Raw genomic sequence first — 22751 nt, 5'->3', positions numbered from 1 at the left:
GTTCCAGTTTTGAAAATTGCCGAATCGGGACCGAACCGCGAGGGTGTTTCGCGGTTACGGTTCCGAACCGATAGTTTTTCACAGTTCCGAACCGGTGGTTTTTCACAGTTCCGAACTGCCAGTTTTCGGTGGTTTTTTGTGGTTCTGGCTTGGTTTCACGGTTTTCAGGCTGTTCTAAAATTGACGGTTCTAAAATTGACGATTTCGGTTCGGGTAAAATCTTACGGTTCTAGTTCAGTCGCAGTTAACTGATGGAATCGAAAACCTTGGGCACCTCTAGATGGGATAAAATAAATGTTATATTTCTCTGTCTATGAAAATTAGTCAATTTTATTAATAGAACTTTATTATCACTTTCTTTTGTCTCTCTTATGTTTTATCAATTTTTTTCTTTTTCTCTTTTATAATTACGTATCAGATGTCGTGGTGTTTATAAATGGACGAAAGGAGTATTAATGACGAAAAGTTCTAATTCGAATTTCAAACTGAATGATGTTGTGTCCGTGTAGCATAGCTTGGTTGAGTCCAATATAGCTTGAGCGGGCTAGCCTGAAAATCGACTGACTAGATCATTTAAAATGTTACTCATTATTGTTTTTTTGCTTTTCAATTTTATTGATTTTTTTTAAGTTACCATGATAAAAAAATGATATACTACTATTTTCTAGTTATTATTTTCGTTTTTATAGTTGGTAATTTGTATGATGAAAAAGAATTAATACTCCATAATTAGTACTAGATTGCTAGATGTATATACATAATTTAGAATGATGAATAGTGTCTCATGAATAAGACATAGGAGTACTAGTATTTAATTTGTTTGGAAACAATTGATTTTCCACTTGAGTGCATTTAACATTTTAAATTGACTAACTCTTGTATACTAATTCAGGAGTGTAATATATTTATTTTACAAAAGATAGTTTCCTTGTAATGGAGAAAAGTGATCTCATGAAATTAAAAACAAGAAGAAATTTGGACTTTTCTTATTCTCTTCTCTTTGGACTTTTATAAAACATTTATGAATTGTCCAACATATTCATTGAAGCTTAGTCATTGATATAATTCATTGATTTGAAATATTATTTTCTAAATTGTTAAAGAATTATCATCATCTATTACTAAATTAGCGTTATTACTGAAGATCAAAAGACATAGGAGTTCAAGAATGATTGCAAAGAAAGTTGATAGATGACGATATCAATATTTTTTACTGCGGTCACTCGTGATGGGTGACAAATTCTACATCTCAAAAAGTTGGAAAATTCGATGTGATCCATTCCTTTTGTAGGAGTTCCATGATCAATTAAAATTTGTATAGTTGTGGAATATTATATTGTCTTCCAATATTTACTAAAAAGTCGATCAAAATGGGAGGCCCATAACTCCACGATAGAGAATTGTATCCAATTTGATGAGCTTTGTGGGACTCAATTCTCACCACTAAATTTATTTTTTGCCAAAGGAAGAATTATAATGTGGACCACATGCACATGATACATATTTCATCACCTAACATTACATGGGACATTAGCATGTTATATACATATGCTATATTAGTATATTCCCTTGATTATGGAGTATGTCACTATAAGAATTTACTTTGCTTCCACCTATTTAAAGGCACATTAGAATGTTATAAACATATAGTAGTACTATACAACTATTGACAAATCATTGATGTTTTATGTGGGGTGTGACAAATAATTATGCGACACATTAATGTGAATAATCGGTGAAGCTTTGCCTTATAGTGGTTGTCGAGTTTCATTTCGTCTTTATTTCATTCTTTTCATCTCTCTCACTCTTTATCTAGTTCCTCTTCGTCTTGATCTCTCTGCCAATATTGAACAATACTTATGTTTTAAGGAGCTACGAAGTATGTATATTGGATATTTTTTATCAAAAAAATGCTCAAATTGTTGCCACACAACCAACATCACCTAACCAAAAAAAATCCACAACAGATAACACAAGTGCAACAACAAGATGCAAGGGCACCCCCAACAAATTAGTTAAAAGAGCAAGAAAAAAATAATTTGAAACTTTTGTTATTTATCTTTGACTTGTATATATATAGTTTGTTCTTCACCTTCGATCAAATTGATACTCTCAAACTACTAGCAATTGGGGTGTCAATAGCCAAGTGAGTGTGACAATTAATTTGGGAGAAGTTATGAATATGAGAAAAAACTATGCACACGAGAAACTAATTTATTTCAATTTGTTTTGATATATATTATGATAGGATTTAGTGCCACATTGCAATTGAAAAGACACGACAAAGCCACGCCACTATAAACTTTTTTGTCATTTTCCTAAATATTATAACATGCAGAAAACGAAATTTCCCTTGTCCCTTGCGACAGTAGTAGTAGGACTATATTTTAATAAGAACGGTTGATTTATTATAAGTGCAGAAATGATTATCTTTTAAATAGAAACAGTAATAGTATTAGTAATAATTAATAAATATACTGCTAATAAATTGATGAGTCATATGATAAAAAAGAATAAATAAATTAAAAGAATAAATGAATTAACATATTAATTATTGAGGATAATCGTAAATGGAAATAGATTAATTTTTGTATACATGCTAAAATGATAAAAATTGACTAAGTATTTCTTTTGCATGTTGGGGAGCATACATTTTAATTGAGAGTCACACCGAATATTTTTAAGCGTAAAAGAAACAATCTTTCTTCTTCCTTGTTCATTCACTATATACCTTTAAACCATGCTATTTCACCTAATAAATCCCTAGAAATTATATTAAAGATCGATTAAAATTGAGAATGACATGCATCTATTTGAGTGGAGTTTGCTTTATTCATTCTAGTGAAATTTTACCAGCCAAATGTGTGGACAATCCAAAACAAATCTCATCTAGATATTTTTTTCAATGATATTTATATGCCTCACAATCCTTCACGTGCTCTTTATTCAACTTTAATTATTCTTGTTTACCGGAATCCTATAAACGACCAATCAAAATTTAATGTCATTATCTAATTCTAAATCGATCCCATTCACATAATTATAAATCACACGTGATTTAATTGAATATGTAGTCAATTACTAATATTAAATTTATACACTCTTAATTGTATAAAATACAGATTCATATTGAATAAATACATATAATTCAGTTTGAACAATATGCTAAGATCCATATTGAAGAAAATACATCTATTTTGAATAATATATATGCAATTTTTTTAATAAATACAGATTCAATTTGCTGAATTTGGAAAGTAAAATCTGTGCTTGTACTGATACACATTAACTGGGAGCAACTACTGCACAGATATAACTACTTTAACATGGTTCATCATGGACAACAATTGAGTTAAGACAAAAGATGTAGTGATCAAAATTTACTAAAAATGTAATTAATCAAAGAAATAAAGAACATCAAGCAATCTTCGCAGAGGATTTAACCACAAAACTATAAACAATTGATGAAAATCTGTTGAACCGATCAATGTTTATCTACGAACAATAAGGCAATTCAGACAACGTACCGGCTAAGAATGCTCGAAAATCTGGCCCAGACTGCTGCCAGCAGCCACATTTGAGGCACAGCCACCAGCCTCGGTGCCTGGCAATGTGCCCCTCCCTTATCGAACTGCACCTCTTCCAATACTGCCCCTTCCTTTGGATGGACATACTCAATAATCAACACGACTAAGATTTCGTTTAAGGCATATTAAAAGATTAAACTATTTGCAATGCAGAACAAAATAATGATGAAAAAACCAGTCTCCATGGATAATCCGAGTATGAACTCAGTAATTAAGCCTTGTTATTGATTAATTATATCATAAACTTTAATGAGCACCAAGAGGGGAGCATAACACAAAGTATGAAATATGAGAGGATGAGGTATAACAAGGGAACTAGAAAAAAGAAGTTGTAGAAACTGTTCAAACTCTATAGCTTAGTTCCATCTCTTATTCTAACTGTAGAGGGACACCAATGCAATAAAAATATAGCCCACATCAAACTAGCTTTCCTAATTTGATTAAGGTTTCTCAACAGATCCATACATTGGATAGTGATTCCCTATTCCAATAGGTTTTGACTAAAAATATCTAATTCTATTCTGCCAACTACGAACATACAAGTGCAGAAGACTTATTCTCAGCCACGAATGTCATGAATGGTAGAGCGCAGCAAATCGTCTCCAACAAGTAATCGTAATTTTTTCATGAAGGCATGTTTGCCCAACTTCCCTTTCTGCAAAAAGATAGTATGTTTTATATTTAAGTGCATAAGTACACATTAAAATCTAACTAAACATTCTGCATCAGATTGAGGGAACAAAATTCTCACCTTACACGACTCCCACGAAGTTTGCAACTCGAAAAACTGCGGGAAAGGAAGCGAACCTCTCAGCTTGGAGAATAGCTTTGCAATAAATGTCGACGGATGAGGAACCCCATTCTTAGGGATACTATTTACAGAACCTGAAATATCAACTAATGCGATTTAGTTTCAAAGGCACACTGAAGGTTTGAGCAAAGTTCACATCCTTAGAAAGCTATCTAGTATTACCATTTATATTTAAAGGCCGGTAGCTGACCACGCATTCTGGTAGAATATGAGTGTTCATATTCCCCTGCCACACAGTATACCACCTAGGATTGTTCAAATCGTCAACACCAGTATCGTACTCCACACTTGATGGATACGACTGAAGCGACCCTGCTTCAACCTTCTCGCATCTTCCCAGTATCACTCTACACAATATGACATGCCACTCACCATTCTCATCCACCTCAGCCAACATTGCACTGTCCATCCCAGCCAAAATATTACTAGAAAATACGCAAATCCGGAAACATATACTACCAAATCCGGAGGTACACAAACAAACAAAAAGTGACACATATATTCCATCTCAATAATCTACCAAAACATTAACATTATAAGAATTAACTTGCACATACAGTAATATGATGATATATGCATCGATTTATACCTATTTTGGGGCAATCGTATAGGCGACAAGTGAATTCCAACGCCATGACCGGCTGATCGAGATAACTTGCTAGGGATTCCAAACCCATGCATCAAGACGCTCTCCACACCCTGGGACGACATCCCACACCACGCGAAAACCACATTACTCCCACCTCTAGCTCGTTTCATGATCTCCATTTGCTTGGCAAAAACCTCGGAACGCGCTTTATCCAAAGGTCCTGTCCGCACACATTGATGAATGGCGGTAACCGTAGCACCCGGCTCCACATTCTCCAGCCCGGATAAGAACAGATTCCTCACTATCTCATAACGTTTCTCCCCAGCTGCCAAATTCCTCGCCTTCGGCCACCGCGACGACTGCGACTCACTCTCATCTATTTTCACCCTTTTTGCAGCGGCGCCACAAAAACTCTCCTCCACATCGTCGATTCTCCCCCTCTTACCAAAATCCACACCTTCCTTCAACCCCGCGCCCTCGCGATCCCCCGAATTCTCAACAATTCTGACATCAATTTCAATCCTCGCGCAGCTCTCATCGCCATCGCCCAATTCCACCTCACGATCATTTTCGCAGCTGTTGACGAACGTTTTAGGGAAAAAGCACTTACCATCAGCATCAATCCAAGCGATGGAGCGCTGATTACCGGACTCCAAATCGATCTCGAGCATGCGGTACAAGTCAAACAAACAGCTGTACCCGAGCAATTGAGCCTCAACCACCGGCCTACCCTCCGCAAACCCTAATTTCAGCAATTCCGCCACTTCCTCGGAATAATCAACCCACGATCCGTTCTGGTAGAACATCAAGCGCTCCGGGCAAGAGCTCCGCTTGAAATTCGAATAATTCTGGATCAAAGGCTCACTATGAACAACGGCCTTCGCGCTGCTTCTCACCTCCGCGAACCTCTGCGCCATTATCGAGGTGGAATTCAACGAATTCATGGCTGAAACCTGAAGGTACAAGTAGAGAAGCTCTCCGTACAATATCTGCTGATTTAGCGCTGCAACGAACTTCTGAGGTAAAATGAAGAATTTTTGCCGCCTTTTTAACCTGCGACGGTTCAGGTCGGTTATCTGTAAAGACAAAATTACCCCTGTGGATCTTGCTGAAAAGACAACAAAGGGCATTTACAATGTTAAAATTGTGGTATGCCTTGCTGGTTAAGAAAAATAATTTTTATTATAACTTCATTTCTTGAACCAATTGCTTTTGACACAAGCATTCGATTAGCCCGCAATCTGAGTAGGACTTCCATTTCGATAGGCTAGTCAGGGATTGACTTGACGTGCAATTAATCTTTTTTTCAGTCTTATTTGAAAACTAATTCAATACTTCAATAACAAATTTTATAAAATATATAACTACACAAAAAATATAAAATTAATTCTTTAATTTATTTACATAATGTAAATAGATTAATTTTTATTAATAAAATATAAAATGGTAATAAATTGAAAAGTTCGAGCTAACTAAAAGAAATATTATGAATTCTAGATCATGCTTAACAATATATCAAAATTTATTTTAAATATCCCTCATAATATATTCATATGTACTGGTCTTGTTCTGGAATCATATATAGACTACAAAAATGACCTTGTTTAAGGATCTTGAGAGATGCTCTTGTTTGTATCTCATTCCGCATAAAATCATGTTGTTGTTGATATTCATATATGGAATCGAGTAAGAGATAAATTTTTTTTAAACTCAAAGACGCCTTTTGTGGATAGGAGGTTTAGGCAGACTCCTAACCCGTAAATAAGATCAAAATGTAATGTTCCAAAAACATGATCTTAGCCCAAAAGTGACTAAGATCCAAACAAGAACATGAAAAAGCAGAGTAGAGGTCTCATAAGTCGAGATCCTCCATGCTATCAAGTGGAAAGAAAATGACTAAATACACAAAAGGGTGAAACGAAAAAAGATCAAAACCAACCACCAAATGAGCTAAATCAGCCCACATCTCTACGCCGGAAACGGAAGTTAGGATATCCCAGTTGGTCCATCCTAACTAGCTCCTTCAGGTACCGAGGCGAAGAGATTTGATCGAAGTATGTAAAGGCAAGGGTTTGGACCCCCTACCTGCCAGAAAGTCAGCAGCCCGGTTCCCTTCTCTGTAGATGTGTGAGAATCGAACCTGCCGCTGGGATGTCATGCTCCGGATCAAAACCATATGGTGTCTAAAATCTGCAGATCCAAGATATCCAGATGACAACAAACTAACCAGAGCTGTTGAGTCCAGCTCTATCCAATATGAGTAGAAAGCTCCATAGCCATCTCCAAACCCCGAACCAGAGCCAAAAGCTCCGCTTCAAAGCGATGCAGCTACCGGAGCACAAAAGGCCTGCAGAAGGCCTCCATCAGAACCACGAACCAATCCTCCCTCCCCCGCCTCCAGTGTCGATGTAGAGAAGGCACCGTCTGTGTTCAGCTTCACCCAAGGTGCATCAGGGGGATGCCATAGGACCATGAGCGACCGCAGAACACGCTGTCTGGGGGAGAAAGACATGAAGTCAACCGACGACGAACATCCCCTCTAATGAGTCGAGGTGATCCTATCGGCCAGAACAAACACATGCAGGTGATGAGTGACCTGCCAAATAACATGTGAATGACGAAAAGGACTACCGCCATGCTTGCAGTCATTCTTCTCCGTCCAAAGAAAACAAGCAATCAAACAAGGAACAAGAAAACTAATATGCTTGGCGGGAGCCCTCTGGAAGGAGGACCTCCGCCAGTGACCTAGTCTAAGTGCAATATCAGTGCTCGTGTGAATCGGTATGTGCGAGGAAGGAAACCAGGCATCGAAATACTCCCATGCAGAAACCGCCGACTGACTCGAAAAAAGACATGACTGAGAGACTCGACCGAAGGAGACCTACAACACTGACACCTAGACGCTAACTCAATCCCCCTCCTCTGCAACTTCTCATCCACCGGCAGCAAGCAAGAGATAATTCTACTACAAAAAGGTGTAGTATCCTCAATATTTTAACCATTTAACAATCGTATACTTACATTTGATTTTTTTTAGAAACAAAAAGCCAATAGATTACATTTATTAGCTAAAAATGGGTCAGTTATAAAATACTCCCTCCGTCCCATTTTAGGAGTCCCGGTTTACTATTTTTGGATGTCCCACTTTAGGGGTCCTAGTTAAAATATTCCTTAAATTGTATTAGGCCTCACATTCCACTAACCTTTTTTCACTCACATTTTATTATAAAACTTATATAAAAAAGTAGGACTCACATTTCACTATATTTTTTCACCAACTTTCTTTTACATTTATTAAAACCCGTGCCGAACTCAACTGAGATCCTAAAGTGGGACGGAGGGAGTACTATAGTACTACTATGAATTCACTTTTTTTTTTGTATGTTATGCAGTCTCAGCTCGAATGGCTCTTAGATATTTCAACTCCAAATAAATTCAGCTCTATTACCAATTTATAAAGCTTAGCTGAACATTGTTCCATTTTGATTTAGTTTGATTGGTGTTACTCTGGTTGAACTGATGTTAAATGAGACCAAGTCTCTGCTGAAATTTGAGGCTAAATGATCTTTATTTTTTTGTGGAATATAAGACCATAGAGACCTCTTGGGATAAAGTATGAGACTGCAAACAACATGGATCGATTCGAGTAGAGGGTTTTTCCTTGATGGTTATCTTTTGTGAGTTCTTTGAAATGCCTAGATCATTTTATGGATGTGACAAATTGTTGCATTTTGATATTTGTCCTTTCTTTCTGGCCTTTTAAAATTGTATCAACAATGGAATGCAACACTGTGTTTTGATTGGTTATTTGTATTATTGATATGTAACGTTGGGGTTCCGAGGCTTAATATGCCGTGTTTCTTTGTAGGTATCAGCTATAGTCATTCGCATCTTATCACAACTTTGGAAGAAGCCAATAGTTGGGGTTAATCGTGTTGGCAATTGAAACATAAAAATAAATATAATAATATCTCACATCGGTGTACACAAAGAGCTTAATCCATTATATAAGTCTCATGGGCCTCTCCTCCTATCACCAATTGATTTTAGGATGAAACTCATGGTTTTCTAGCAAATCAGTGTGTAGCACATATTGAGACGGAGAGGATAGTGACCGGGGCAGATGATCCGGTTGTCCTTTATGTGAGCGGGGGGAAATACTCAGGTTATTGCCTATAGCGAGGGCAGGTATCGTATCGTATCGTATCGTATCGTATCGTATCTTTGGCGAGACACTAGACATTGCAGTTGGAAATTGGTTAGATAGATTTGCCAGGGTTCTTAATCTGTCTAACCACCCCAGTCCCGGCTACAACATTGAGCAGGTATGTTTTTAACGTCTGGTTACATGAACGGCATTGCATATATGATACAAAAAATAAATCGAAATCCACCAATTTCGTGCCCTGCCGGCTTGCTAAAAAAGGAGGAACGTTTATCGAGCTTCCATACGTTGTGAAAGGAATGGACGTTTCCTTTAGTGGGATATTGAGATATTGAGCTAACCTAACTATTAGTGTTACGATCAGGTAATATATACACAACCAAGAACCACTTTACAATAGACTTCGGATACACACACCTTCTGCCAAGCGTTGAGGTACTTGAATGGTTTGTAATGTTGGGATTGGTAGGTCCCCAAGGCGGCACTGATGATGTCGAGCTCGCTCCTGCCGCTCCCCGCCGACCACTCTTCCTGGAGGTAATACCCCTGGAACTTTTAGATTTCTTCGTTGGCTCTGAAGATGGCATTGCCCACCATACTCTCATTGCGCTCGATGGTTCCATCCAAGCAGTTTGCATTGTACCGGCGAGAGACGCGCCACCAAAACCTATCATCGCTTTGGTTCGTGCCAACCTCCGGATCTTCGGAGATAATCAAATAGGCTTTGAATAACTGGTCCAGCTCCGCCGGAGTGTACGGGGTGCGGACGTGATGACTGTCGCCACGACCCTGAACACGAACACCACGAGGAGTAGGAGTAGGAGACGTTTGAGTGTCGCCGCTCCCTCCCGATCTGGGTTCGGGTGCCCACTCGTATCGCCCATCGGGGGCATCTTGGTCGTCCACAGGGTAAGGTCGGTAGCCACACGGAATTTGAGAACCTTGGGTTTGAGGAGGGGCTGAGAATTGCGTTTCCGCACTAGGGAATGGTTGTGAGCCGAACCATTCGTGGTTCCAACCGCAGGAGTCGGAGGGGTGATCGCCGGAGCCGGACATTTTTTTTGTGAGAGTGAAAGATTGAGAATTGATGAGAGAATTTATATGAGATTTGTGTAGTGTGTTGGGAAATTTTTTGTGTGGAAATGAGGGTATTTATAGATGAAAATGTGAATTTTGGGAAAAAAAATTGAAAAATAAATTAAAAGTGGGAAGAAAACGGGTATAATTTATTGGGAAGTGGGAAAATAAATTTTTTATTTAAAAACAATTTTTAAATTAAATTCAATTTTTTTAAAAAAATTTGAAAATGCCAACGGCTATGCCGTTGGCCAATCCCGTCGCGCCACGTCAGCCTGCTCAGCGGCACGGACGTGCTGGATGCATCAAGCAACGCAGTGCCAGCGGCACGGACGCTGTCCGTCCCGGAGATCACCGATGCAGATGCTCTAAAAGTAATCTGGAACGCGATTGGAGTTATGATCTTCCAACGACGATGATATATATTTGAGAATGGAAAATAATAACCTGAAACAATTATAATGGAAGTTTGATGTTACAGTGGCTGAAGAAGATGAATATACGTAGAAGATGCAGTTTAAGAAATTTATCTCATAATTCACGCGTATACTTTGATAGTGGAAAGAGAAATGACAAGATTATAGGAGATGCCATCACCAACGTGATAGAGCTAATTACTTAATTAACCTTATTGGATTTTTATTGAATAAAATAACAAGATTTAATGAATTAATTGAGCCATCAGATGTTTTAAAATCAAGATGATCTCGCCAGATCCTATGGCTGAAATTTGGCATGTATTTCTTTATATAAACCCATACTTGTTTTGATCAACCTCCTATATATATATATATATCTTACTCTCCTCGTCCATAACTAATAGTCAGGGTAGCGCACGCCACAAATTTTAATGTAAAATTGGTAAATTGTTAGAGAGATAGAGGGTAACAAATTATTATAGTATTGTTAATAGAGAATGATTAATGATCTAGAAATTTATAAAAAATGGGAGATAATTAACTTTTGTGGACAGTCAAAACTAGAAAAACATAACTACTTATTGTGGACAAATAATAATATAAAATTTATTGTAAAACATCTATTTGATGCCAATTTTAGTATAAAATGTGTTTTGTTCTTAAAGTGTACACTTGAGTTTCTTCAAAACACAATAAAAAATACGTTAAAAAATCAACATGATGATTTGTTATTTTTACAATATGAAAATAAGATTTTCAATATTTATACCGGATAAAAAAGCTTAATAAATTGGTTGTTGGAGAACAAAATTGATAGTACATAGTTGTATTCTTAATAGCACAATTAACTATATATATTTCAATTAAAAAAAGTATTTTGCCATGGTTAGGACCACAATAATAAACACATTAATGGTTTTATAGTACAGTTGAGAGTGCACAGTTGTCAGATGAGATCTTAATTAGTACTACATTTTAGTTATATTTATTCACAATTTCTTCATGTACAACATATTCTTTTATAGATCTATTTACCCATACAGTGAATATTTTTAATGAAATTTCACTTTTTTCTCCATCAATCCATTCCTCAAATTGGAATTATGTCCCTACTCCCAAATAACTTTAAGACTTTTCATACAAAAACAAGACGTGATAACTCAACTTTTAGTCCCCTTCATAAAAAACTTTTTGAGGTAATAAAGATGCCACAAAAATAAAGTCGATTTATATCGAAAAGATTAATCAGTCTTACTCAAATGTTGTGTTATGTCAATTGCAAGAAAATAAACAAAATTAAGCAATTATGAATAAAACTAAACTAAAAAAACTGAACTAGTACTTCAAGCAGGACGCAAATTTGCATTTCTGAATATAGCATCACCACTTCAAAAAAACATCTTCATTCTTAGTGTCCTAATTAAAATTATGTTATGCCAATGGAAGCGTCATAAAGCATTAAAAATTAATATAATTTATCCTTAACTTAGTGACATTTTCTTCAACATCCTAAATTACTCATTTTTACAAAATTTTCCAATACAAGTAAGTTCTATTTTTTATGTTATTAAAAGATTAGTTCTTTTTTTTAGTGGATATACTCCTTATTAAGAATGTCAACCACGCCAACTCATTGGCTTCTATCAATCTATTCAATTTCACTACTTTCAATTGGGCAGTCAAATTCTTTTTAACTATTTTCTTTTAACAAAAAATCAATTCTCCTTTTCTAAATTAAAATTTGTGAGTTCAATTGGAGAGTTGATTTTGTGTAACTCACAACCTCCAATATCATGCCACTAAAAAAGAAAGAAAAAGAAAAAAGAAATGCTATGAAGCACGATTCCACTCAAAATCTACCTAGTCACGAAATCTAGTCAATTTCAAGAATGATACTTTGCTCAATTCTACGTATACCCAAGTGACAAAGCATGACGCAAAATTTTTATAAAATTGATTGAATTTTTTTTATTATTATAAGTCTCTTTTTTGTTGAGGCCTTTAATGTTGTAAACTTTATTCCAAACAACCAAATAAATGAAATTGACTTACAACAACAAAGAAAGCCGAAGTCAACGGCGGCTCCATTTCAATATTATTCACAATAATATAATACAAATTCTATTTGAATAGCTAAAACATTATTATTAGTGCATCACATTTGATGGTTCGTACCGTACCATTTTCAAAATATTATTGGCATTATATACTTGGAGAATTAGAGCCACAAAAATAAAATAAAAAGCATGCACCGTCTATGGTGGATGAAATTATTAATACAAGAAAAATTAAAGTAGAAGAAATCACTCCTTGGAAATCATCATTAAAGACCAAACTAATGTCCTAAATCCCACATAAGTGTGTTTTTCAAGATTTCTTGAACAATTATTTTATATTAAAGCCCAAAATTAGGGGTTAGTATATTCATCTAGGCTAGATTCTTCCCCAACTTTGGGGATAAGGTAGTTTTTTAATTATAGTAGTAAAAAATTTCAAATATGTAGAAATGAAACCGATTTAAAATTAATCGGATGATGGTAAACCAATCACACTATAGCTGTCTACACAATGTATTTTGAAATTCTTATTTTTTAGATTTTATTTTTGTAGACTAAAGTTTAATAGTGCGTATTTTAGATTTAAACTATTGATAAATTATTAAAATAAAACAATTAAATTAATGTTTTATTAATTAAAAGTATTAATTTTTATATATCTATTAAAAACGCTTTGTATGGGTTTCTTGTGGCTGCAGAGTTTTATTGCACAAAATTATGTCTTTAACTATTGCTTTATATGATATGAAGAATATTAATATGGATATAATAGCTTAATTAATTTAAAGTAAATTCTTATTTTGCACAATTACTTTGAGAATCTGATAAAGTTAAATATTTATTCATTGGATAGATATGGAATCTTGTGTAAGAAACCATAATTAAATTTGTAAAGATTCAGTATTACATTTTCATTAAATTCTGAATTTGCATACTAATTTGGTTTGAATGATAATACATGAGTAATGAATGAATTATATTGAATAATTCGCATCATGTTATATATCTTAATTTACCCTCCAGTGTCCAATTTCAAATATAAGAAAATAATTATGGCATTTTCCTATTTTATTATCCTCTCATTTACTCTAATGAAAACTCAAAACTCTGAATCTCTGACTTATCGGATATATCATATATTGGATGAATGAAAAATGCCCTTATCAATTTGCAATTCATTTTCCAATTAATTCGATTGCAATGAAAAATTTATACCATTTCTGGTTTGACAGCTGCTGCCACTTATCAAAATAATTGAGGAAATAAACATTTATAAGTGAATACTACTATCAAAGGGAGTTGCATTTATGATTTTTTAGCCTTTAATTATAATATCTAGGCAACAGATGTGTGACATGAGATAAATATATATAAAAGTTAAACATAATTAAATCTTGAAATTGAGGAGTCAACAGATGAATTTCATTAATAGAGGGTTTGAAAAAAGTATTGGAAACATAACAAAAATGTATACTATAATTTATATTTATGTTCATACTTTATTAGCCTCTCATTTTCAACCCATCCCACTCTATAAATACCACTCCACACTCCTCCTCTACTCTTATACCAAATCACAAACTGAACCTTCCCCAAAAAAACACACACACACACACACAAATTCAAGAACTTTTCACACACAAACACACACTAATGGGAAAAGAGTTCTCCTCCGTTCCTATGTACACCGAATCCGCCGAGGTCACCAAGAGCTTCGACGACGACGGCCATATTAAGCGCACGGGCACATTGCTAACGGCCAGCTCGCACATCATAACGGCCGTCATCGGGTCCGGGGTGCTCTCGCTCGCGTGGGCGATCGCGCAGCTAGGATGGCTCGTGGGCCCCGCCGTGCTCATGGCCTTCTCCTTTATCACCTACTATACTTCGACCCTCCTGGCCGACTCCTATCGCTGCCCGGGGCCCGTCCAAGGGACCCGCAACTATACCTACATGGACGCCGTGCGCGCCCATTTAGGTAAAATCGTGACCTTTTTCGTGTTCTTTACCGTTGTTTTAGGCTTACTTTTTTGTTGTTGTCTAAACTTTTGCTCTGTATCACGGACTCTTTTTCGCGCTTACATTTAATTAAAAGTACTATATATGTATCGTTTAATTAATGAAATAGATGTAACAATTTACTAGTAAAATTATTTGCCTTTTCCATTTTGTAGTGGATGAAATAGATGTAACAATTTACTAGTAAAATTATGTTAAAGTGAGTAAATTTACTTTGGAGTGCATAGAGTATGATTTTAATGTGTTTTGACTTCTTTTTTTAAGTGTGTGGGAAAAAGGTAAATCTGCAGTACCTAACTAATAATTATTGCTGCTCAAAAATGGAAAAGACAAATAACATTTATTATCATGTCATATCCTCACATCCTTTCATCAATTATATTTTCCATTTTTTCCAGTTAACCTTATTGTACATTAATTTCGAAAATCTAGCAATTATCTATTTTTTGTCTTGAAAAATCACTATAATTGCATTAATATTTAATTATTTTTTTGCAGTGATTTATGTGAGGAATTACTTTTATTTTCTCCCTAATTAATTCATTTTTTCTTGTGTGATTTTTTTAATTAGGTGGTGTAAAAGTTCAGCTGTGTGGACTGGCGCAATACGGCAATCTTATTGGAATCACTATTGGTTACACAATAACTGCCTCTATTAGTATGGAGTAAGTACCAATACAAATATTACATTTAAATTCCAATAAATATAAGTTTCCATTCAAATATAAGTTTTGGAGATTTGTTAAATTTGTGTAAATTGAGATTAACTTTTGCTTTAATTTGAAAAGAAACTTTGCTGAGAAAGTTGTTAAATGTCTGGCTCCGACACTGGTCTCACGCAAAATTGTAGTAGTAACTTTTTTAGTGTTTGAATTTGCTTATTTTGAATTTATAGGGCCATAAAGAAGTCAAACTGTTATCACAAACACGGACATGACGCGCACTGCTCTGAACCGACCTACCCGTTCATGATAATATTTGCGGCAATTGAGATAGTTTTGTGCATAATACCGGATTTTCACGAGCTATCGTGGCTCTCTATTGTGGCCGCCGTTATGTCCTTTGCGTACTCTTCCATCGGCCTCGGCCTCTCTATAGCCAAAGTTGTAGGTAATTTATACGAGGGCACGGACGATTTAGCTAGGGTGTATGATTAATTCATTTGTAATATTGTTTAGTACAAAAAAATACGACATTTTATATCTGGATAGTCCGGAAATATTATACTTATTTGCGCGATTCTGCACGAGACTTTTCGGATTTTAGGTGGTGGAGACAAGGTGAGGACGACGCTGACAGGGACGACGGTCGGGGTGGACCTATCGGGATCAGATAAGGTGTGGAGAACATTTCAATCCATTGGAAATATAGCCTTTGCTTATGCCTACTCCACCGTGCTCATCGAAATCCAGGCAAGTCAATTATATCTTTTTATTTGACTTAAAAGTATTTTTTGTTTTGTTTTAAATTTATGTAAATTAGCCTTAATTTATTGTGTAGAGGTTTCGTGGTAGTGCATTGTAGCCAAAAATAGGGTAAATTCACCAATAAAAGGTTGGTGGTTGTGAATTTTTGGTAACATGTGACCAATTTAGGACCAATAAATATTTTGATTGTAATTTATTGGCAAAATACGGTCAATTTATGATTAAAGAACTTCGTAATTGTAAATAGTCATAATAGTAAAATTATAAGAGTGATATATTCATATCTTACCAATAACAAAAATTAAACGCCATTTTCACCCCTTTTAAGGAAGAAAAAGATGTCAAACGTCGTTGTTTGGGATTTATATGTTCTTTTAAAAACACGTATATTATGAAATTATAATTTTGCTCTTTGTTAAAGTAAAAAATAGTAATAATAGTAAAGAAAATGCTAACTACTAATGTGCCAACTTGATAACAACCGACAATAGGTAAGTGGTTACATATCTTGAATCATACAATGACAAAAACATTGAGCCCCCATACATATGTCCAACTAATGTGCCTGATTTTGTAATTCATGTGATTCCTTATCATGATATCATCCATCTACAAAATATACAATGATCAGATTTTATATCCCAATTTCATGTGTCACACATGTATATTATATTCCCTCGATTCTACTCTATATATGAAGGCCATGATCATTCTCCTTTCCTCTTCAAAATATTTTGTTTTAGACAATTAGGAAAGAGAGAATATTTGAAATAGTAGAATAAAAGAATAGCAGCCATCCTTGTAAAATTTTAGAATTAGTATCCATTTTAATTGTATACATTATAAAATACTACTAGTAAATAGGAAAATTTTATAATAGACGATTAGAGTAATTTTTTTTCCCTTATGTAGAGTATACTATTCTACTTCAAAATGGTTATATCTCATTTGTCTCATCTTTGCCTTGCTATGGTGGATGTCACTGTTATTAAAACGGACCACATTTCCTTATTTCTCATACGAAATATCTCCATCATGGATGAAATCAATCATATAACCCTTTTTATAATATATTTTCATATGTATTTACAGTAATGATTATTTCCGTTTGTGGTATCCATTTCTTACATTGGGTCACACCTTTTTTTGGGTGGCGGAGAAATATTAATTCAAAAATTAAATTTTTGTTAATTAAAAAAAGTTCAAATATTTTACTTTTATATTCTCCTAGATTTGTCAAACTATTACGTTTTACTTGCATATTTATCTATTTACTTAATAAATATTTCGAAAACGTTTGCCTTATTGTTTTCTTATAATTTATTTTAAAAAATAATTTTAGATCTTACTATACGTGCCTTGTCCAATCGAACTATAAATAATTGAAATAACTGAAGAAGGGGCCACGCCATGTAATCATGTCACTATTACTACGAATTGAATATTATTTCAGATTTGAAAAAAACAGCCAATTTAAATTGCTTATAATGCATTATATTTGAAATTATTCGAATAGGACACACTGAAGTCAAAGCCATCAGAGAACAAAGTAATGAAGAAGGCTTCATTTATAGGAGTGACAACCACAACATTATTCTACATGCTATGTGGCTGTGTGGGTTATGCTGCTTTTGGCAATAATGCTCCTGGGAATTTCCTCACTGGATTTGGATTTTATGAACCATTTTGGCTAATTGATTTTGCCAATATTTGCATTGCAGTTCACCTCATTGGTGCATACCAGGTAATTAATTTATTATATGCTTTTTTTATATTTAATTTACAACTTTTAGTTATATTATTTTTATTAATCCAGATTAGGTATTGATTACATCTTTTTACTAGTACTATTCCATGTTACATAGGTAATGTAACATGGAATTGAGAACCTTTAGCGTATTCTAGAAAATGTCCTCTATTAACGTTTTCACATAAAAAAAACCATAAAAATAAAATTTAAAACCCGCCCGATGTAATCATACGGTTGCGTTTACACGTGCAGGTGTTCGCGCAGCCGATATTTGCCTTCGTGGAGAAGTCGTGCCAGAAGAGATGGCCCGAGAGCAAGTTCATAAACGCCGAGTACATGCCGTTCATGGGGTCCCACGGCTTCAACATGTTCCGGCTGGTGTGGCGGACGAGCTACGTGGTGGTGACGGCCGTGCTGGCGATGATCTTCCCGTTCTTCAACGACATTTTAGGCCTCATCGGGGCCGCCTCGTTCTACCCACTCACGGTGTACTTCCCCATCGAGATGCACATTTCGCAGCAAAAAATCCCAAAATACTCGTTCAATTGGATGTGGCTCAAGATCCTCAGCTGGAGCTGCCTCGTCGTGTCGCTAGTGGCGGCCGCGGGCTCGATCCAAGGGCTAGCCGTGGATGTGAAGACCTACAAGCCGTTCAAAGCCTAATTGAGGGAAAAAAGGGTATGAAAAAATGTGGGATGAAATAAGAGTGTATGTGTAGTGTTAGGGTTTCGGTTTGGGGTAATTATTGTTGCTTTTATTAGGAAGAATCATGAAATATAATTTAAGTGTTGATTGATTAAATGTTCATTAAGAGTGAGTCTTTTCTTTTATGTAATGTTGTAATTGTTCCTAATGGGCTTTTAATTAACCAATTATGGTTTGGCAAAAGTATTAGAATTCCATCGGTAAATGTATGAACTTTCAATTGTTCTGATTTTTTTCACAAATCAACATTGATTGCATGGACGTTTGACATTTCAACATGTGATTTTCTTCATACTGTTGCATATATACTTTCTAGCAATAAAGATAAATTTTTAACCAACAATTTTTTACTCCCTTTTCTCTATTAAATTGACCACCACCGAATCAGACCACCTCAATAATTGAAGTATATACAAAGAGACTAATTAGGGAGTACCTTTTTGTGTTAAAAAAGCAGTCCATGGATATGCATAAACCAAGATTCCAAATTCTAAAGAATATGCAAACAAAATAGGAATTGAAATGGGTGCATATGTGGGGTGACTATTTAGACATTACTATAACTTTAATTTTGTAACTAGAAAAATTAAAAATTGTTTTCATTTGGTTTAGTAGGGTCATCCATTAATCCTTTAACTTCTTTGGAAAATTTGCAGCAGTTGAATTTGCAAGGGTCCGTCTCTATGAGGTGCTGCGCCACCTCGTTCATGGAGGGCCGGAGCTCCACCCGTGCAACGAAGGGCGATGGTCAACACTTTGACCATGTCGTCCTCGTACAATCGCGACACTCGCTTGTCCAAGACCTCCCTACTCCCGTCCTCGGTCATCTCCTCCGCCCTCGCCCTCGCCCATGACACAATGTTCTTGCCCTCACCGAACGCCGCCTCCACCGGCTTCTTCCCCGTCACTATCCAACAGCACTACTCCGAAGCTGTACACGTCACATTTCGTACTTCGTAGTCGCCCTTGATGAGTACACTTATTCTGTCACACCACGTGTAAAGAAATTAGGAACCTACCTGAACCATTGGTTTTTATACAATCGTATCAATATTAGTGGCAGAGTCAGATATTTCACGTTCGTGGACCTAAGAAGACAATTCACCCAGCAAGATTTCTTTTAAAATATCTTATTTTTGTTGTATTAATATTAAAACAAGGAGGAGTAACAAATTTGAAAAAAAATTGAATTTATCATAAAATTGTGTATGTGAGAAAATTACTAAAATACCCCTAAATAATTATAAATTACCCCCACCCAGCGATGTAGCTCAACTATAGTGTATTACTGTATATATATGTGGTTCTAATGAAAAAACTATTGTGAGAACTCTGTGCTGAACCTAGTATTGCATTCGAAACTGAACCTATAAAAACTATAGGTTCAGGACAGACAAATATTCAGTTCAGTGCAGAGTTCTCACAGTTCTCGTACATACACGGACCACGTACCTGGCGCTAAGTAGCCATAAGTCCCTGCAATAACATTTGTGGTAGAATCATGGGACCCTCTTGCCTGAAGGATCTTAGCAATCCCAAAATCCGCGAGCTTAGCCTCGTAGTTAATATCTAAGAGTATATTAGTCGACTTGATGTCTCTATGCACGATCGGAGGCATCAGATGGTGGTGGAGGTAGGCCAGTCCCTGGGCTACCCCCACCGCGATCTGGTGTCGGATTGACCAATCCAACACCACTTTCCCCCGATGCAACGCCTACCAAAGATTGCCATTTGGCATGTATTCATACACCAACAAACTACAATCAAGGCTCGACAAATAGCTATAGAGCTTCATTATGTTCTTGTGCCGAATGCTTCCGAGCGTCTCCACCTCCGTCAAAAGCTCCTTCTCCATCACCAGCTGCTCCTCCGAGGCCGTGGGTTTCCGGCCCCACAGCTTCTTCGCTGCGACTAGTTCCCCACTGCTGAGCTCGATCTTGTACACCGTGCCCGAGCCCCCGTACCCTACTATTTTTTCTCGACCATCGCGTCCATGATCTCGCGCTGGTCGAAGCTCAGCCGATGGAAGCTCTTCATGTCGTAGGAGAAGAACGAATTCGACTTTGTGTCGTAGGTCTCCACAACCTTCTTCTCTTTGGTGTACCATTTTTTGGCAAGAAATGCAATCCCAATGATCAATATTGCAAACAAAATGTATGTTAATGTTCAAATACATGCTGCCCTTTTCTTGAAATAGGGTTTTTCTGAGCAAATTGAGAGATTTTGAGATGATGAATGGAAGTTTGAAGGTAGGCAAAGATTAGGGTTTCCAAGAAAGCTCTCCAACATACCTCCCTTTGTGAAGGGGGTTGGAATCTCACCAGAGAGTGAATTATTTGAGAAATTCAAAGATGTTGGAAGCAATTTGCTCAAGCTTTCCGGGATTTCACCAGTTAAGAAACTGTTGGAGAGATCAAGAGCATTCAATGACTTCAAAGAGGATAACGATTCCGGTATCGAAGAATTCAGCTTCTTGTTCTGCAGCATCAAGATGTTGAGGTTTCTCAATCCCCCAATTTCATGAGGAATTTCACCAGAGAGGAGGTTGTTGCTGAGATTAATCTTGACAAGATTTGTAGCAAGAGAGATCTCTTTAGGGATAGAGCCAGAAAACCTATTCCCTTCCAAGAAAAGCTGTGACAAATTTCTTGCATTTCCGATAGTTTTTGAAATTGATCCAATGAAATTATTAAACCCTAAATCAAGGATCGATGCAAGAGGCAATGAGAAAACCCCTTTTGGTATCTCACCTTCAAGATTGTTATCACTAACTGGAAACCTCACAATCGACTTACACTCACCATAGCTTCTCGGAATCTCCCCGGAGAAATTGTTCTGCAGCATGAGGAGGTAGTGGAGTCTACCGCCGCTGCAGAGGCCCTCCGGCAGCCTTCCGGCCGATTCTCGGCGAGGTCCATCGCCACGATCACCGAGGATCTCCCGAGGCCTCTCCGGACTTCCCCGGTGAGGAGGTTTTCGTAGAGCGACAGCGTGTTTAACGTCGTGGAGTTCGCGATCTCGGGCGGGATTTCTCCGGTGAGAGCGTTGGTGTAGAGCTGAAACACCCTCAGCTTCGGGAGGCGGCAGAAGGAGGCCGGGATCTCGCCGGTCAGCTTGTTGACAGACATGTCTAGGACGACTAAATTGGTCAAGTTTCCGAGCTCGTGAGGGATCTGGCCCTCGAGCTCGTTGTAGTAGAGCTCGAGGTGCTGCAGATTCTCTAGCCGGCCGAGTTCTCTGCCGGATAGATAGTTCCCACTTAGCTCGAGATCGACGAGCGAAGTGAGGTTCCCGACTAAGGTCGGGATCTCGCCCACCAACATGCACGTTGAAAGAATCATTGATTTGAGGCTCGTGAGCTTGGTTAGGGTTTTCGGGAGCTGCCACGAGTTGAAATTAGGGTTTTCGTTGAAATTTAGGGTTTCGAGATTGGTGAGGTTTGTGACTGAGAGAGGGAAGTCACCGGAGAAGAGGTTGTAGGAGAGATCAATAACCTTGAGAGAGCTCAACGGCGTGAAGTCAGGGAGGTTTCCGGTGCGGAAGAGCGAGGTCGCGTTGAGCTCCTCGAGGGACGTGCAATTAGTGATGGGGGAGAGGGAGAGGTTGAAGCTGTTGTGGCCGAGGCGGAGGAGGCGGAGTTTGGGGAGGTAAGAGCATAGTTGGGAGGGGAATTCGCCGGATAATGACCAGCCGGAGACGTCAATTCCTACTATGTTTTGGCCGGAGGAGTCGCAGGTGATGCCGGAATAGCTGCAGAAGTTGTTTCCTTTGGCGGAGTAGTCCCAATTGGAGAGGGATTTTGCCTTTGGTGTAGTTGTTCATGAGAGTGAAGAAATAGGTTTGGTTGTGATTAGGGTTTGTTTGGGAAAAAGTGTAGGTTGAGATCATGAGGAAAATAAGAAGAAGAAGGTGGTGTTTGGAAGCCATGGGAGAGGATTTGGAGTGTTGTGGGAGAAGGGAAAGAGATATATAGGTGGAGATTGGTGAATGATGGTGACAAAAAGGGGAGGTTCTTTGGTGATAACATGAGCAAAGTGAGATGGTGATAAATGGATATTACTTTTCTTTTGAAAAGTTTATACCTTATCCATGGATTATGGAATAAGATCATCATAGGGGAGGAAGAGGACCTTTCTATCATAATA

The 22751-nt window shown here is 36.9% G+C and overlaps 2 protein-coding genes and 1 pseudogene across 3 annotated transcripts; 1 reads left to right on the top strand and 2 right to left on the bottom strand.

Moving 5' to 3' along the window:
• Window positions 1–3180: 3180 nt before the first annotated feature.
• On the bottom strand, window positions 3181–5992 carry LOC121759212 (probable inactive poly [ADP-ribose] polymerase SRO3). Of its 2 annotated transcripts, XM_042154718.1 has the most exons (5): window positions 4988–5992; window positions 4561–4799; window positions 4339–4472; window positions 4128–4242; window positions 3181–3658 (listed from the first exon to the last, which is right to left on the bottom strand). In XM_042154718.1, exons 1-4 carry the CDS (start codon window positions 5929–5931, stop codon window positions 4147–4149), a joined length of 1413 nt encoding a protein of 470 aa, XP_042010652.1. In that variant the 5' UTR covers window positions 5932–5992; the 3' UTR covers window positions 3181–3658; window positions 4128–4146. The 2 variants fall into 2 exon arrangements, with proteins under 2 accessions (XP_042010652.1, XP_042010651.1); XM_042154717.1 differs by lacking the exon at window positions 3181–3658 and having other exon boundaries at window positions 3787–4242.
• An 8275-nt stretch (window positions 5993–14267) lies between these two features.
• Window positions 14268–18811, top strand: LOC121758860 (amino acid permease 6-like). Its single transcript, XM_042154274.1, has 6 exons — window positions 14268–14683; window positions 15296–15389; window positions 15620–15834; window positions 15991–16136; window positions 17668–17895; window positions 18154–18811. The coding sequence occupies exons 1-6, from the start codon at window positions 14359–14361 to the stop codon at window positions 18562–18564; spliced, it is 1419 nt and encodes a 472-aa protein (XP_042010208.1). The 5' UTR covers window positions 14268–14358; the 3' UTR covers window positions 18565–18811.
• Window positions 18812–19043: 232 nt separating this feature from the next.
• LOC121757918 lies at window positions 19044–22697 on the bottom strand (annotated as a pseudogene).
• Between the last annotated feature and the right edge of the window lie 54 nt (window positions 22698–22751).

This window comes from Salvia splendens, chromosome 12 (genome assembly GCF_004379255.2).
Source record: "Salvia splendens isolate huo1 chromosome 12, SspV2, whole genome shotgun sequence".
NCBI lineage: Eukaryota > Viridiplantae > Streptophyta > Magnoliopsida > Lamiales > Lamiaceae > Salvia > Salvia splendens.
Note: the sequence above shows the minus strand (reverse complement) of the source record. Positions and strands in the feature narration are given on the sequence as shown.